The sequence below is a fragment of the Ailuropoda melanoleuca genome, chromosome 3, assembly GCF_002007445.2.
Source record: "Ailuropoda melanoleuca isolate Jingjing chromosome 3, ASM200744v2, whole genome shotgun sequence".
Classification (NCBI taxonomy): Eukaryota; Metazoa; Chordata; class Mammalia; order Carnivora; family Ursidae; genus Ailuropoda; species Ailuropoda melanoleuca.
This window is the reverse complement of record NC_048220.1, coordinates 50,932,209-50,950,242: the sequence shown is the minus strand read 5'-3', so window position 1 is coordinate 50,950,242 and position 18,034 is coordinate 50,932,209. Positions and strand designations below refer to the sequence as shown.

The 18,034-nt window shown below is 35.6% G+C and overlaps 1 protein-coding gene across 2 annotated transcripts in view; it reads left to right on the top strand.

Moving 5' to 3' along the window:
- CERT1 (ceramide transporter 1) overlaps positions 1 to 17,137 on the top strand; it is a 100,844-nt gene extending 83,707 nt beyond the window's left edge. For both annotated transcript variants that reach the window (XM_011222318.3, XM_011222317.3), the window contains 7 exons: positions 2,680 to 2,775; positions 5,754 to 5,886; positions 7,029 to 7,099; positions 9,612 to 9,740; positions 10,279 to 10,408; positions 11,342 to 11,478; positions 14,960 to 17,137. In XM_011222318.3, coding sequence (XP_011220620.1) covers positions 2,680 to 2,775; positions 5,754 to 5,886; positions 7,029 to 7,099; positions 9,612 to 9,740; positions 10,279 to 10,408; positions 11,342 to 11,469 — 687 coding nt within the window. In that variant the 3' untranslated portion in view covers positions 11,470 to 11,478; positions 14,960 to 17,137. The remainder of the gene's footprint in view (positions 1 to 2,679; positions 2,776 to 5,753; positions 5,887 to 7,028; positions 7,100 to 9,611; positions 9,741 to 10,278; positions 10,409 to 11,341; positions 11,479 to 14,959) is intronic.
- The last annotated feature ends 897 nt before the right edge of the window (positions 17,138 to 18,034 follow it).

Genomic DNA, 18,034 nt, shown 5'->3' with positions numbered 1-18,034 from the left:
GCAGTGAACATGAAGTTCGTTATAGTGAGATTTTATCTGTATCACCTCTCTTCTTAATCTCAGTGTTATTACCTAGAGGAAGATGCCATAATGGATAAAGATACCATGATGAAAGCTTTACAGAGATGGTTGCTACAGTAATTGGGTACTTCAATTTCTTTAATTTCCTAGAAGCACAGCACTAAATTCATCTTGTTTATTTCTTTGTTGAACTTTTTCAAGCCCTCTTAAGTCAGGGAAGTACATAAGAACAAAAGACTAAACACTTTTCCATAGATGCAGTGGTAATTACAGTAGTAATACTATTTTTTCATCTGTCTAAAAAGACAATGTTCAATGTGCTTACTGTACATTGTTTTAACCTACGTGTAAATAGCTTTCACTTCATATTTGTGGAATCTACTTTCTTTGGGACCAAAACACCAAAATATCTGCTCATTATTCAAACGTGAAATAACTTAGCGGGAATAATCTCCCAAACAAAAATACAATTACCTGCATACTTTCCAACAAAAGAGCTTAACATGACACTAAATTTTTTTGAGACAGAACTCTTTGTTTTTTTTGTTTTTTTTGTTTTTTTTTTGTTTTTTTGTTTTTTTTTTAGAACTCTTTGTTTTTTAACAGAGTAAAATCCTTTACATTCTTCTTTCACAAGTTGTCTACTTAAAGTAAGTCTTATTTCTGGAAAGCATTTCTTGCTGCTTCTAATCTCATCATAAATGTTGGTGTTCTCAACTCCTAGTGTCCTACCTACAGAGTACATATTCATATCTACAAATTTTTAAGATCTTTGGATCTGAAAAGGGTCAAGGTTTTTCCCAATTACAATGTGACACAGAGAATCAAGCCAGGGCTACAGCAGTTGTTTTATTTATGCATACTAACTGGAACTCTCTTTGTTCCTTCCTCTCTGGGAACTCAGGTACGTTTTATATGTCTTCATAACTTGAAAATCCTGCATCGGTCCTCCTCATTCTCTTAGAGCAGATTTCAAAACTAGACGGGCACACAAATTTTCCTAGGCAGCCCCTGGAGTTATATTTTCTAATGAAGCCTCTATACAAGTATATGGGGTACCTGGCTGGCATGCGACTTGTGATCTGGGGGTCATGAGTCTGAGCCCTGCGTTGAGTGTAGAGATTACTTAAATAAATAAATATTGTAAAAAAAAATGTTTTTTTAAGTTTTTAAATTATAGATTGTACTATTTGTCACATTTTTAAATTTCTTTCCAGTCTGTAACCCAGCACCATTCACATTGTTTTGAGGATTATGAATAAAGGTATAAAATGTTATGTTAGTGCTTTTTTTAGTACAAAAATAGATTGTAGAACCTCAGTATAAAATTTTTATCAAAAACTTTTTAATGATTATTACCAATTAGGGAGATTCTTAAAGTTATGCCTGTAAGGAAGAATGCATTCTGAAATCTAGAAAACTTTATGTAGCAGAAGCACAGGTCACTGGAACATATTGATACCATCCTCTTGTGTAGAAAAATTATATCCCCAGAGTTAATAATTTTAGCAATTTTTGCCTTTAAACCATCACTGTATTAATTTCAAAATATGTGTAAACCTGGTTCTAATTCTGTATCCCTAGTGAACATAATAGATTTTATGTAAAATAAGTAGTTAAACTTAGAAATAACTTAAGTGGAAGTATACTGTACGTATTTCCAACTCTTTCCTGCCTTCTCTAATGAACTTATTATATAAAATGAAATTATGAGTTAAAGGTTAGAAAGTGGAGCTTAGAAAAAGTATCTCTGCATATATGATAAACTACTTCAGAAACCATCTTTTTATCACTTCACCTCTGTTTAAAAACACATTTCAAACTAGGAGAGTTTGCAAATAGCACTCACATGAAATCTTACCAACGAATGTGATTGTGGATTCTTGGAGTGTGAAATCTCAGTGTTATTTGCTTATATAAAATGTATAGGAGTAATTTGTGATAGTTAAAAGCACAGGTTTTATTTAAATTTCTGTGAAAAGACTTGTTAATAATTTATAGGAAGACACTTAAAAGTGATTATTTGTAAATGTTTACATATATGAATATTTGCATTTTTCCTAAAAGAATGCAAAACAATGAAATTGGAGTCGATTAATTGGGGGATTGGTTATTTTTTTAATGTGGCTTATATTCATGGTAGAAGTGAAATATATCAGTGAAATAATGAAAGTTTTGTTACCTTTTTGTAGGGAAATCTTGCCATATAACAAATTTTCTATTATCTTTGTAGTCTTAAACATAGAAGCACTGAATTAGATTGTCTCTTTGTGTCCCTTTTACCCTTAGTGTCACATGATTTTATGTTTTAAGACATTATCTCTGTAAGGAAGCATTTTATGATAAAGGAAGGCATCATTTTTTCCAGAAGATGCTTATTTTGCTCACTTTATGCACATAAGGCCAATATATGTTATTTGAGTGAGGTATCTTCTTTCTCCCAGTTTCTCCCCCCTGTCATTAACCTGGATATGATACCTGGAATGTGGACTAAACTCTTCAACACTATATAAAGTCTACTAACCTTTGTGCATTTGGTTGCTCAGCTTTCTCAGAATGTTTCTAAACTGAAACAAACTGAATACCATTCTTTTGTAGAGATAATGTCATGTCTGTGCATTGGATATGGATACTTATGGCTTTATTTTTCTTTCCAAGGTTGAAGAGATGGTGCAAAACCACATGACTTACTCATTACAGGATGTGGGTGGAGATGCTAATTGGCAGTTGGTTGTAGAAGAAGGAGAAATGAAGGTAATTCCCAGTAAAATGTTACAGGTTGCTAACTGCAGCTCCATTACAGCCATACTATCATTACTAACCATTGATGTGAATGAGGGTAGCATTTTAAAATTTCTTTTAAACAAATTACTACATACGATCAAAGAAACACCAGATATTAGGAAGTAAAACGTACTTTGGCATTTACACCGTTTCTTTATGATCACAATAAAATTCTGTGAACAAACCGTTCTTTTTTGCCTGGGCCATGGAGAAAATAAAATTTGGGTGTACCCAGATGTCACTTTGTTCCCCCTTTTTTGTCTATCCCTCACTTCTTGTCCTTTTTCTAATCGCATCCTCTTTCAATATTTGGAGATGGGTCTGCTAATCTTGTCCACATCCTTAAACACAAGAGACAGAGAATAAGAGCAAGGAATAAGGGGCGCCTGGGTGGCACAGCAATTAAGTGTCTGCCTTCGGCTCAGGGTGTGATCCTGGCATTATGGGATCGAGCCCCACATCAGGCTCCTCCGCTATGAGCCTGCTTCTTCCTCTTCCACTCCCCCTGCTTGTGTTCCCTCTCTCCATGGCTGTCTCTATCTCTGTCGAATAAATAAAAATCTTTAAAAAAAAAAGCAAGGAATAAGATTTAGAGATGGATTCAAAACAGCAGCTGCATTGAATTTTGGAATACCTTATGCCCAAGGCATTATGCTAAAGATAAAGAGATGTTTAATAAGACTTTGTCCAGGGGCGCCTGGGTGGCACAGTGGTTAAGCGTCTGCCTTCAGCTCAGGGCGTGATCCTGGCGTTATGGGATGGAGCCCCACATCAGGCTTCTCCGCTATGAGCCTGCTTCTTCCTCTCCCACTCCCACTCCCACTCTTCCTCTTCCACTCCCCCTGCTTGTGTTCCCCTCTTTCGCTGGCTGTCTCTATCTCTGTCACATAAATAAATAAAATCTTAAAAAAAAAAAAAGACTTTGTCCAACCTGAAACTCTCGTTGGGGAACGAGGATATTGACATTTAAAGATACTGTTATTTGTTTCTATCTGATGACATATTGAATGAAGAGCACAGATGAGTAGTGGAGAAAATTGGAAAACAAATATCTCTGTGATTTGAAACAGATTGTTTTATACTGAGGAGAAGCATTTGAACTATGTCTGGAAATGAAAGCAAGATTGTGACAAAGGTGAGGCAAGGGTATTTTAGATAAAAAATATAAACACAAGCTAAAACTTGAAAGCAAACTTCTTATTCAGGAGTTTTGCATAGACTGTGTTGACCAGGATTATTCTAGCAGTAGAGATAGACTATCAGATATTGGAATTTCTTTTTCTCCTGAATCAGGAACTAATTAAGAAATAAGAAACAAGCAGATGAAATACCAAAATGTTAACTATAAATCTAATAAACTGATTGGAGAATACAGCTTTAGATCAGCAGTGACAAGGTCTTGCTAATGCGTTACCTGAAAATTAAACATAACGTTTCTGACATAGCTAGATAATCACAGGCCTTCCCCACAAGAGTAAGCCCCAGAAAAAAACCAGGATACATGATCTCTGTAGAAAAAGGGGTGAGCCAAACCTTCCAGTCCTTATTCTGTATTCAGCATTCCGATAGGTCATTGTTGTCCCCCTAGGGAAGAGAAAGTGAAGGTACGAGGAGAAACCAGGAGTGATAGTCTAGAAGAAGTCCCTCCATGTGGAATGAGAAATAGAGAATAAGTGTCCCTACAGTCCACAATCTTAGAGAGAGAGGGCTTGGATTATGGAGAGTATCAAATAGCCCACCAAGGAGAATAGTCTGTTCTCTGTAGCTGTAGCTTAGCCACTGTGTGCAAAGTAACAATTTAGGAAGACTAAGCTGATAAGGAAGAAACTAGAGACCAAATATACCACCTAAGAGAATCAAGTACTCAGGGATGAAAGCCTACCTAAAAGAAGTAACCAGTAGTATAAAAGTCAAGCTGTTGGATGTCTTATAGAAGATTAATGACAACCTTAAGAGCTATGTGGAGTGTGAGGGGAGGATTTAAAAGTCTAAAGTTTCCAGTTTGGGTGACTGGTAAAATAGCAGTCCCAATAACATGAATAAATAAGCATGTAGGGAAAAGTAGTTTGGTGAGAGAGATTTTAAAAAAGAAACTATATGTGAAATGCCTAACTGTCTGGACCCATGAAGCACTCCATAAATTGAGAGCTGGTTCTTCCTACAGTAACATGATTATTCATTTCTCAAAAGAACTTAATGCAAAACTTCCTAAAGTAGCAGAACTATAATTTTGAGATAATTAATTTTACTTAGCACTTTAGGTACACAATTTCAGTAAAGAAAGATAGCATAGGGGCTCCTGGGAGGCTCAGTCAGCTAAGCCTCCAACTCTTGATTTTGGCTCAGGTCATGATCTCAAGGATCGTGAGATTAAGCCCTATGCTGGGCTCTACCCTCGGAGTGGAGCCTGCTTAAAATTCTCTTTCTCCCTATTCCCTCTGCGCCTCCCCCCGACTCCACTCACATGCTCTCTCTTTCTCTCTCTCTCTAAAAAAATAAAAAATAAAAAGCCAAGATAGCATAGATCTTCATGCCATTTTAGCTTTTACTCATTGATTCAACAAAAAATTGAGAGCCTGCTATGTTTCAGATACTATTCTAGATGCGGGGTATATAGATTGAACAAAACTGTCTTAAGTCAGTATCCTTAAGGAGATGATGTTCTAACCAGGCTTAATTTAACAACTCGTGTAATTAGGTGTTTGTTGCATATGCATGTTGTTCATTGTTGAAGTTTACCCCAAATTTGTAGTTTTAAGTATTTTTGATGTGTTGTCAATAATTTGAGATTTTACATTTTCTTTTAGCAGAATATTTATGTTCCATAAATAGATCTTCATAAATGAAATTCTAAAAAGCAGCAAAATTTAAAAGCCTGCTTTCAAGTTTGTACTTTAAGAGTTTGATTTTTATTTTTCAAATTTGGTTTTTAAATATATCCTCTTTAGGTATATAGAAGGGAAGTAGAAGAAAACGGAATCGTTCTGGATCCTTTGAAAGCTACCCATGCAGTGAAAGGTGTTACAGGACATGAGGTCTGCAATTACTTCTGGAATGTTGATGTTCGCAATGATTGGGAAAGTAAGCTGCCATTTATTAATATATCTTAATATAATTATTATTTTGTTTTTATTTTGAATATAATGTCAAATCCAACCCAGTCTTTGCATGTTATCTACAGTTTACAAAGTCAGTATAGAAAATATCTGTAAAATCTGGGGCACCTGGGTGGCACAGCGGTTAAGCGTCTGCCTTCGGCTCAGGGCGTGGTCCCGGCGTTATGGGATCAAGCCCCACATCAGGCTCCTCCACTATGAGCCTGCTTCTTCCTCTCCCACTCCACCTGCTTGTGTTCCCTCTCTCACTGGCTGTCTCTATCTCTGTCGAATAAATATAAAAAATCTTTAAAAAAAAAAAAAGATATCTGTAAAATCTGATAATAGCTTGCATTTACTTTTTTTTAACTTACATTTAAATAGAGCTTGTACAGTGAAAACACTGTGCAAAATGGTTCTAACTATATTACAGCATTTGATCCAGTACTTCAGTAATCCTGCATGATAGGTAGGTAAAAAAATAAAGTTCAGATAGTTAAGTGACTTGTCAGAAGCCACAGAGCCTAGTTAGTAGAAAGGTCAGAGCTAAAATTAAAGGTTTCTCTTTTATCATCTACTTTCCCAGACTGTTGTTCCCTTAGTAAACCCTGGACAGACCTGCTGTGGTCTGTTTAGAGTTATTCTTGGGGTATGTGTGTTGTGTGTGTGGGTGTATGTTCCTCTTAGGTACCAAATTTCTTAAATACAGGTAGTTTTGAACATCATAAGATGTTTATCAATGACAGTTTGACGTTCTTTTTTCACAAATATAGTCACATAAGCCTATATTGAACAGTTTATTCAGTTTCAGTAAATTAGAGATTACAAGAAACGGTCATAGTATTAGATAGGAACTTGTGTCTGAATAACACAGTGTGATTAGAATTGCTTTCTTGTTGTGGAATCTGGATATTGGGCCAAAGAAAATGAGGTTTCCTGTGATCAGGTCTCTTGCCCACTGTCTGTAGCCCTAATATGAACTATTAACTTCCTTCCCTGTGGACTTAGCCAACATAGGGCAGAATTCTGCTCGTGTTATCACAGCGTCCATCAGTATAACTGTGTTAATCACATTCTAGGAAGAAATAATGTATCTTTTTGGCTACTAATATTTTCTCTTCATTTCAGCAACTATAGAAAACTTTCATGTGGTGGAAACATTAGCTGATAATGCAATCATCATTTATCAAACGCACAAGGTAAAGATCTCTTCATCCCAAAGGGATTTCACTGTAGTTCAAACTGAGACATAGAAATTCCCTAAAGTAAAATTTGGCAGGAAATTATATGCCATAAAAAATCCAAAGAGTTTATTAATGATGCATGAATATCACATATTTGAAAGGATATCAACTCCTTTAAGGCAGAATCTGAGAATATCCAGGAACAGTGTGTTTGATAAAGATCTCCAGTTAGTTATGTGGACTTAAAGTTTAGAAAATACTGAAATGCTGTTAAATGTTTTTGTAGCATCTAATCTTTATAGGAGATGAGTGACCATTACCAAATACAAAAGTGAATCATAGTTTCCTGTGACCATAGTAATAAGGGGAATGGAAAGTATGTTATTAATATATGTTAAGACTGATAGATATAAAAGTCATCTAAGTGGATTATCTGAAAACAAGTGAAAATTGCTAAGCATAACTGTTAAGGAGTTGGTCATATAACAGAGCATATGGAAACATTGTCATTTAAATAGGTTCACTTTCATTTGACTTTAATTCATCTCTTCCTCTGCTATTCTAGATATTTAAAATAGAAGAACTAACATTTCTCTTACCTTATTCTGCTCTGTTCCCTGAAAATTGCCAAATAATATTTTGTGAACAATAAACAATAAACAGGGGTGGTACTTGGGAGAATGGGCAAAATAAATGGAGTTAAAAGGCACAAACTTCCAGTTATAAAATAAATAAGTCACAGAGATGAAAAGTACAGCATTAGTCACTAATATTGTAATAAGGCTACAGTAACAGATGGTAACTACACTTACTGTGATAAGCCCGGAATAATGTATCAGATTGTCAAATCAGTATGTTGTACACCTGAACCTAATATAACATTCAGTTAAAAAAAGGAAGATAATAAAAAGGAACTATAATTTTGGAAAGATCCATTCAATGTAATACTGTATTGTTATATAAGAAATACAGTAATTCAGTAGGTACTTCATTTCTCTCTTCTTTAAATGACTTTTTAATTGAGCTGAATATATGACAATATTGTGGGTTTGTTATGTATTTCTTGAACTCAGTTCTGTCATGTGAGGCATCTTGTATATAATGATTTTGAGCTAGGCTTGACTTTACATGGTAGCTGCTCAAGAAATGTGTAAAAAATACATTTTAGGTCAACTTTACTTCAATTAAAAAAGAAATACATAACAATGAAGATTCTGCTTCAGCATACAGATTTGGGGCGTCTAAGGGAAAATTTAGTAAATGTTAAAAATACCAATTAATTGCATTATAATTTGGAATGAATAGATGTGACCAATAATTTAGAGTCAGAAGAATCTTAGAATCTGAGGATAGTTGATCTTGGAAAACAATCTGCTGAAAATATTTCACTTCATAAATAGTAGATGGAGGGAAGGATTTATATAGGTTGTATTACGATCACTTTTTGAAAAATAAAACTAAAAACTATTAAAATAATGTCTCTTAAATGTAATAAAATTTAAGTTATAAGTGAATAAACAAACGTCTTGGCAAAATTTTTTTCAACAAAATTCAGTAATGCTATACAACTTTCCCTTTAAATTTGGCTTCTTTTATAATCTGATCTTAAAGAGGGCTACTTCTTTCCTGATATTTTTCATTCTCATTCTTTAAATTTTCATCTTATCCTCATCCTTGTGGATTTGCATTCAATTAGTTCTAACACAACCAAATTTTCCTTTATTATTGGCTTCACATAGATTTGCTCAGCACTGTTTTCATCTATTTTTGAAATTTAGCATCTTTAAAACATGAACCATTTCATTTCCAAATTATTTGTGTTGTATTGACACTGTTCTTGGCTATTTATTATACTCAACAATTAGCAAAGGCATTGCAAATATTTTCTCTCATTTTAAAGTACATAGTCTCAGTTTTCAGAGATCTCATTTCCATATCATTCCAACATGGTATGTTTCCTTGCATACCATAAAGTTGAAAGATGCATGCAATCTAATTGATTTGGTATTCTTCAGATGTGATAATGGTGTATGAAAGGAGCAGTCTTCTTACACTGAAATCTTAGCTTTTAGGTCTCTGAACACTCTAAACAGAGGTTAATACTATACCTAGAAGCAGAACAGTACCAGGGACTTGGGAGGGGGTCATGGGGAGTTAATCGCTTCCTGAGTACAGAGTTTCTGTTTGGGATGATAAAAAATTTTGGAAATAGTGGTGATGCTTACATAATATTATGAATGTAATGTCACTTAAAAATGCTTTAAATGGCAAAAATTTTTGTTACCTATAACCACAGTTTAAAAAAAATAGATTATTCCTTTGATGCTATTATTCTGCAAAGCCATTCATTCATTGTTCATAATTAATCCTTCGCTGGTACTTTCAGATGCTTTCCATTTAAAATTTGACAGATTTTACCTTTGCCTAAGATACTTAGGGGTTTTACATTTGGTTCTCTGTTAGTTCCATGCTACATATGAATTTAAAAGTAGTTTATATTTTCAAAAGATTTTTACTTCCTCCACAGAGAGTGTGGCCTGCTTCTCAGCGAGATGTATTATATCTTTCTGCCATTCGAAAGATACCAGCCTTGACTGAAAATGACCCTGAAACCTGGATAGTGTGTAATTTTTCTGTGGATCATGACAGTGCTCCTGTAAGTGCACTTGTATAAATGTGTATAGTTGTACAGTATAAAGCTGAACACACAGTGCAGAGCAAGAGTGAGAAACACACACAGATACTTACCTGATAACATTTCTTAGGTTTCGTTTTATGTCGCATTGGCTCCTTGGAACAGTATAGCCCATGTGTTACCCAAGGGCAGCAGTCATGGCTGTGAACACCCAGCAAGGGCTGTTTGCCTTTCCTGCAGAGGTTAGAGGAAACAGAACTGAAGGGGTAGATAATGGAAGGCTGCTTTCCACAGTTCCGTCTCAAGCCATGATCAACTGCTAGCAAAATCTCTGTGGTTTCTGTCTCCATTTAGGTACATCCACTACTTAAGAGGAGGGAAAATCATTCCTGATGGCATAGCAGCTCGGCATGTGTTATTTATTGGTCCTTATAAAATTTTATTGGCGATGTTGATGAGCTGTGGTTGTGGATACCCTCGTGTACTATTAGACCAGTAAGGATTATGAAATACTAGGTATCTACTATATTGATAATTTGTTTCTGTTATTTGTTGGCAGCTAAACAATCGATGTGTCCGTGCCAAAATAAATATTGCTATGATTTGTCAAACCTTGGTAAGCCCACCAGAGGGAAACCAGGAGATCAGCAGGGACAACATTCTATGCAAGATTACATATGTAGCTAATGGTATGTATTTCGGGGTTTCTTTGGCTACACATTTTCTTTTTTTTTTTTTACTATTATTTTATGTAATCTCTACACCCAACGTGGGGCTTGAACTCGCAACCCTGAGATCAAGAGTCACATGCTCTTCTAATGGAGCCAGCCAGGCATCTCCTAGATTTTCTTACTATGATCTAAATGCCTTTTTAATTTTTTTATCATTTAGATTAGTGATTTTTAATTTGGAGAGATGTGTATCAGAATTATCAGGAAACTTTGAAGATACCTATGTCTGAATTTCACCCCAGAACTACTCTATCATAATTTCTGAGGCCAGGGCTAGGTAGATAAATTTTAATACTTCATCTCTAGATGACTTTCACATGTGCTTGGCTTTAAGAACCTTCTTATTATATATTTGTCTAATAAAATATATGTGTAATTAGGATTATAAGCAGTAGTGATTAAGGAAGTTAACAGTTCTTTTTCTCATTGTCAGCTTTTTTGTTTTCTGAATCATTGCCTGCTAGGTTTCTTACTACATCCATTTCCCACCTGCAGGAGTCACTGGAGTCCCTCTAATCAAATCCTCAAACCTTCTTCCTGCAGGGACATAACTGCTACTACATTTAAAGAGACAGTTATGCCTGAATGAGGTATTATTTGATTATAGTAGAGTTTGACAAATCTAGCATAGCCTAAAATGTTGCTCTGTTAATATTTGCATATAATTTAGGGAGCCAGGAACATTTTAGACAGGTAATAAATGCTTTCTTATTTGCTGTGTGTTCTTGTCTGGGGGTTAGCATGAAGGAATTAATGGTCAGGTCAGAACTTTAATAGATGTTTACTATTCCAACGTGAGAAATTTTTTAAAAGCAAAGGAACAAAATGAGCACTTCACATACATTTGGAGAATTGTATCTTAACAGGTTTTAATTTTCCTTTTTTTTGCAGTGAACCCTGGAGGATGGGCACCAGCCTCAGTGTTAAGGGCAGTGGCAAAGCGAGAGTATCCAAAGTTTCTAAAACGTTTTACTTCTTATGTCCAAGAAAAAACTGCAGGAAAACCCATTTTGTTCTAGTATTAACAGGTACTGGAAGATATATATTATCCTTTCTAAAAAACTTTGACTAATATGACCTTGCAGATATTAAAATTTAGTTAATTGTTGGAAGTAGTTTCTTTTTATGATGTTCCCAGAGTTGTAGTTGTAATTTTTAGCCTTTAAAACATGTTTTTTCTGGGGCGCCTGGGTGGCACAGCGGTTAAGCGTCTGCCTTCGGCTCAGGGCGTGGTCCCAGCGTTATGGGATCAAGCCCCACATCAGGCTCCTCTGCTGTGAGCCTGCTTCTTCCTCTCCCACTCCCCCTGCTTGTGTTCCCTCTCTCGCTGGCTGTCTCTATCTCTGTCAAATAAATAAATAAAATCTTTAANAAAAAAAAAAAAACATGTTTTTTCTGCATATGTTAGATACTATCTGCTTATGCAAAGAGATTTTAACATTTACCGAGCCATAGAATTCCAGAAGGACAAATTGCCCATATTTTTCCCTTCCCAGAAATTACTTTGGGTTCATTGTTTATTCTTCCTTACTTCTGTGTGTATGTTGTAAGTGACATACATTATTATTTTTTAAAAATGCATTTATTCTATACTTGCTGTTTTGCAGTTTGCTTTTTCTACCTAACAATATATCTTGACTGTTATTGCATAGAAAGATATGAGACATATAAAACTATCTCATTTCTTTAAAATCTGTTATATCAATGTTGCAGAATATATTAGCCAGTGCACGTTAATGTCTGGATTGGTTCAATATTTTGACTGCCAAATATGCGCTGAACGTCTTTGCAGAAAGAGCTGGAATGTTTAACTTTTTTAATAAAGATTTTATTTATTTATTCGGGAGATGGAGAGAGAGCGTGCAGGAGCAGGGTGGGGCGGGGGTGAGGGAGGAGCAGACTCCCCACTGAGCAGGGAGCCCGATGCAGGACTGGATCCCAGGCTGTGTTAATAACATGGTTCATAGTCTGAAAAGATAACAGTGAGATTTATCCTTGCCCCTACTCACCCAGTTAAGCCCTCCTTCCAGCCCCCAACCAAAGGGCATAACTGCTGTTCCTAGTTTCTTATGTATCTTTCCAGAGAATTTTGTATGCCTAAATAAGCAAATACACATGTATTCATCCACACATACACTTTTTTATTGTTCTTCAAGAAAACACACTGTTCTGCATCTTGTTTTTGCACTTACTTTACTGTAAAGGTCTTTACATAACACTATGGACCTCCCTCATTTTTTTGCAGCTATACAGTATCCCATCATATGGATGCGCATAATTTATCTAACCAGTCCTTGCTAGACATTGAAGTTGTTTCCAGTTTTTGCTAGACCGGGTTATAATTATATCCACTTGCAAGTTGATATGTGGGATAAATTACTAGATATGACACTGCCAGCACCTCTAGGGGGTTTGTGCATTTATAATTTAGGTATTGCCCTGAGAGGTCGTATTAACGTACCGTCTCACCAGCAATAGTGTGTCATAGTGCCTGTTTCCCTGTACCTTCTCATACAATGTATGAAATAGAACTTGGATTGTTCCCACCTTGATAAGTAAAAAATACTCTCTCAGTGTAGTTTTTATTGTATTTCTCTTACTATGAATAGTTTGAACATTTTTTGGTCCATTTGAGAACAATTTGTGTAATTCTATAGCTGTGAACTCTCAGTATGTGTTGACATTTAAATTTTTGATAGAGATGCCAAAGTCTAATTCATAAGCCACGAGTACATATGAACGTCCTCTCATTCTCACCTGTATTGAATATTAAATTATTGGCTGAGAACTGTATATTCTTGAGTCACTTTCTTTAGATAAAAGTAATACGTTCAGTAATTAAATAATGACTGATATTTTTAACCAATTCTGGTTTCTGATGCTGTTTTTGGTATGCCTTTCTTAAAAAACAAAAACAAGAAAAAAACCTCAAAGGCTAAATTTATTGTTAGATACTAACACAAGAGTTGTTGCAGTGATGTCGCAGATACTTAGCTTTTCCCAGGAAAAAGCTTACCTAAAAATGTTAAACAGATTCTGGTCTTATCTGAATGGTTCATGTTTTGGGATACAGACTGACCTTCGAGAGACTCTCTGTTCAAGCATAAGTGTGCACTGCGTAAATGTGCTATTTTTAGAATATCTCGTAGTTTAGAATTGTTATGGCTAGATCTGGACAGGAAATTTGCTGGTTTTGTCTCTGCACTGTTACCTCAAATAAACCAGAAACATGATGCCACGTTATGGCATCAGGCTTGTCACCTGGCTTACCTGGATAGCTCTCCCCACAGCCTTAAGATGTCTAAAGCATGCTCTTTGCTCTAATCAAGACCAGGTGTGCAGCTGTAATCTGCTTTCTCTCTTCTTCACCTCTACCCTGAGCCTTGCTGATAAGCAGGGCAGAAAATATAATTATGTATTAAGCAAAAGGAATCAAAATGCAGTTATAAATAGAACATGCTCTCAACTGTGTTCAAAAAGAAGAATAATTTTCTTAAGCATTTGAAAAATACATGCTAATATTATTAACAGTATTTGCCTCAGAACTGTTGGATTTGGGGCATTGTTTTATTGACTGTATGTCTGTGTGAGTCTGTGTATGTCTGTGTGTGTGCACGCATACATATGCACACAGGACCCGGTAGGGAGGGGATTGAAATTCAACTCAGAAGAAGGAGGAAACATTGTTTGTGGACGTATGTGAGTGTATGTAAAGAGAGACCTGAAAAGATGTACTGGCCCAATATTTAGCTCTGGCCATGAGTCCATTTGAGCTTCTCTCTGACAAAGAACCAAATTCAAACCTTAACACATGGTGAAAAATCTTTGTTTACCTATAGTAATATTTGTTTCATAATGTTTGGGTAGATATATGTATGAAGTGGACCCTAGCATAGAGTGGGGGGTGAGGGGAGAGAAAATCTTAAGCAGATTCCACGCTCACTCCAGAGCCCAATGCAGGGCTTGATCTCATTACCCTGAGATCATGACCAGAACCGAAATTAAGAGTCAGGCACTTAACCGACTGAGCCACCCAGGTGCCCCTCATAGTCAGAACTCTTAAACTCATGTGACAATGTCTGAGTATGTTTGTTTAAGATAAGACAGATCTCTTTCCCAGGACTTAAATAAAACTTGCAAATTCTTGATAAATGGTATTGTATAGCATAATTTTTATTAAAGACTAAGAAGAAGGAAATGCTGGTTTGGGGGGTACAAATCCAGAGACTTCTGGTTGATTCCCTCTTTGCTTATTTATCTATGGTGTATTTCCTTTTTTTTCTGGCTCTCAAAACATTCCTTAGGCTTTCTGTTCCTTGCTGATAAGTTTCAAATACGTAAGGGTAATAATTTTATATTTTTAAAGGTGAAAATCTTTAAAGCATAAATTTCTAATAGAGATCTGTGCATTCCATGAATTCAGAGGGTAGGAGAAACCTGTTTGGGTAGTCGTACAGCTGTTAGTAATAATATATTGCTTAATGTTTTTACTTGTTTTCTTTCCTGCAGTGACTGAAGCAAGGCTGTGTGACATTCCATGTTGGAGGAAAAAATAAAAAACAAAATTGAATGCTCTAAGCTGGAACATAGGATCTATAGCCTTGTCTGTGGCCCAACACCCTGGCCTTGTGTACAAAAATGAAGAAATATTGCAATAGCAAAGGTGAACATCTAACACTAGCTGTCTCCTGTTAGAGCTCCTCGCTCAGAATATAACTATAAATACATGTAAAATTACATGTATATGGCTATATTTTTATTTGCTTGCTCCTAGAAGAGAAAAAAAATCAACTTTGAATCACAACTAGGAATTGATGCTTTAATTTTTGGAAACTTTTTCAGAATTTTTAATTTACAATGGTCCGGCCTAAGATCCTCATTTGTATCAGGTTTTGTGCACAAAAGAAAAGCACAAAAGTTGAATGCACATGGGGCATGTGCTTTCTGTGCACCAAATATCTGGATGGGGCTCTTTTTTCAGGCCTGTGGTTAAATCTGTGTTCAGAATTTTTTGACTTTTTTGCTTTGTATAATCATAGAATTCATTGCTGCTGATTTCTATAATGATTCATGTTGTTACGTAAAGTGTCTCTTAATAACTGAGGGCTGTCAATAACCTGTGATTTTGCCTTTTCTGTAGTCTTACTCCTATGAAGAACCTTGGTTCTGATGGAGAGTGAAAAGCTTTATTTTTCCCCCAGGTATCTTTAGATTTCTATTGTATTTTTAGTTGTGTACTGTGTGCTGCAGATTTTTTTCAGTTTGTTTACAAACACAATTTGGTAATTCAATTCCTCAGTTGGTTCTGCCTGCCTCCAAACAGAAACATACAAATCTTGTGGGTATAAACTACTTTCTGGTACAATGGTAAGGATAAAATGAGCTCATGTTTTCTTGAAATTGGTAAGAAGATATACGGTATTTCTTGTTAAGGCAAATCAGGCTGTCTGGGTCTGGCATTTGATTCAGTGTCTCTGGTATTATTAACAGGCATGTTTGTTAGTTCTTCTAATTTGGGTCCATTTAAAGGCTGTGTTGCAAGATCTGCATCGAAAACGTGAGCAGTGCTCCTGTTTGCCTCTTGCTCAGAATTTTCAGCAGAGCAGTAAAGGATTCCATGTGATTCAAACTGAAATTCTTCCCTTAGTTGCTATAAGAACTTAAATGTAAAATACCTTCTTTAGTTTTAGGCGTCTGTGAAAAACCTTGAAGCATGGAGTTGAGGCAAGGAATGGTACTCACTGAAGTAGAAATGACTGCCCACTTCAAAATCTTCATTGTGTTTATACACAAATGTGCTTACATATGTCAGAGGCATATTGTAGATGCTTTGCTGACTTGTTCATCTCTGTAGAAACACGAAAATCAGACCCATTTTGTAAAGCAGAAAGTCGTGTCACTTGGAACATGTCCTGTATATATTTCATACATGGTGATGGAGTCTTAATGATGAATGCAAGGTGATAATTTAATGATGGGATTAGTCTGGTCACTTAATATGCACAATCCTGGAAGTGAATTACTTGCATCAGATATAGTGGTATTTATTATTCTGTACAGAGAGAAAAATACATATAAAACATATGCTTATATTACATGCACGCAGATTTCATGCTCCATAAATCTTTTCTATTTTTTAATTTACCTTTCTCTAAATGATGTGCATGGAATATGCCTTATTACACAAAAACGCTGTTCATAATTTGACTGTGTGGAAAAGTGCCTATATGGTGGTAATTCTAGTAAGGCAAATAAGACAAATTATCATATGAGTTTACTACATCACCAGTTAACATTTTATATTGTGATGTTTAAAAAAGAAAAGTTTATACCTCAAATGTGTATTTTATTTTACAATCAGCTGTGGGGTTGGGATGGGATATGGGAGGGTTGGGGGGGGTTATTCACCATAGCCACTGATGGGAATCTTCAAAAACATTCTCCACGCCCACTGTAAATGTTTCTCTGTTTGCCATGTCTGGTAACTGTCATGAACACAGACAAGTAACTCTTTCATAACCAAATTGAATAGCTTCATTTTACAAAGGTATGGAACACTTACAAAGCAGTGTCTAAATCTAATTACCGTTAGTTGCATTTGCAGTAAATGTTAATGATACACTTTTGCAATTCTGTAAATGAAATGATTACACTAAAAATATTTGTATTTAAAAAAGAAGAGAAAGATACGTTTACCTTTAGATAACTGTTCAGGTACTTCACTAGAGTTAATCCCATCCAATCAGATTTAGAAATCAGTTGGGGAATACAAAAAGAGTTTTAAAGAGGTCAAAATTTGGAGAGGTACTAGCCATTTCAAACAATATACAGACCCTCTAGGATTATATCTGTATGACTAATTCCTAGGCAGTGTCTGAATGAACATGATGTTTTCCCAAACACAGTGATTTCTTACTTCTCTTCCCCAAACAAAAACAAAACAAAAAAATTGTCCTTTTACTCCCCTTTCTACTCACTCTTTTGTACTGTGATGGAAACTTGAAAAATATTGGTAATGATGGGTGTGTCCCTGAGTGCCCACTGTACAGGACGAGAGAGCACAGTGTTTCTCTTGGAATTAAGGACTCCTGATTTTGAGGTGGAGGGTGATCACAGCAGCTCTTGGTTTGGGATCGCCACAAAGGCAGCCAGACCAAGGAGGGAATGGCTGGGAGAGAGGTGTAAGAATAGAAAATAAGGGAAAGGAGAACAGGTTTTCCACTTGTTCAGTTTCATCGGCTAATTTGTATACCTGTACAACATCAGTGTCAGCTGCTATTAAGAAAATTTTAGTTGGGCTGAGCTGGTTCTCTTGTGAAATTGTGCTGGTTATCTTTAAGCTTATCAATTGTTTGTCCAGTTTAACACTTTCACCAGTATTTAGCCCGAGTTGTACAGACAATGTATTTGGATTACCGTCATTGTTCATCTACAGACTCAAAACATAATCATTTTAAAGTACCTTGGGAGTGTGTAGAGTGTAACTATTCTATAATAGCTTTATGATCCTGATGATGTTTTTAAAAAATAATAAAGTTGGATCTTCCATGTTACAATCACAAAATTAAAACCAGTATTTAAAAG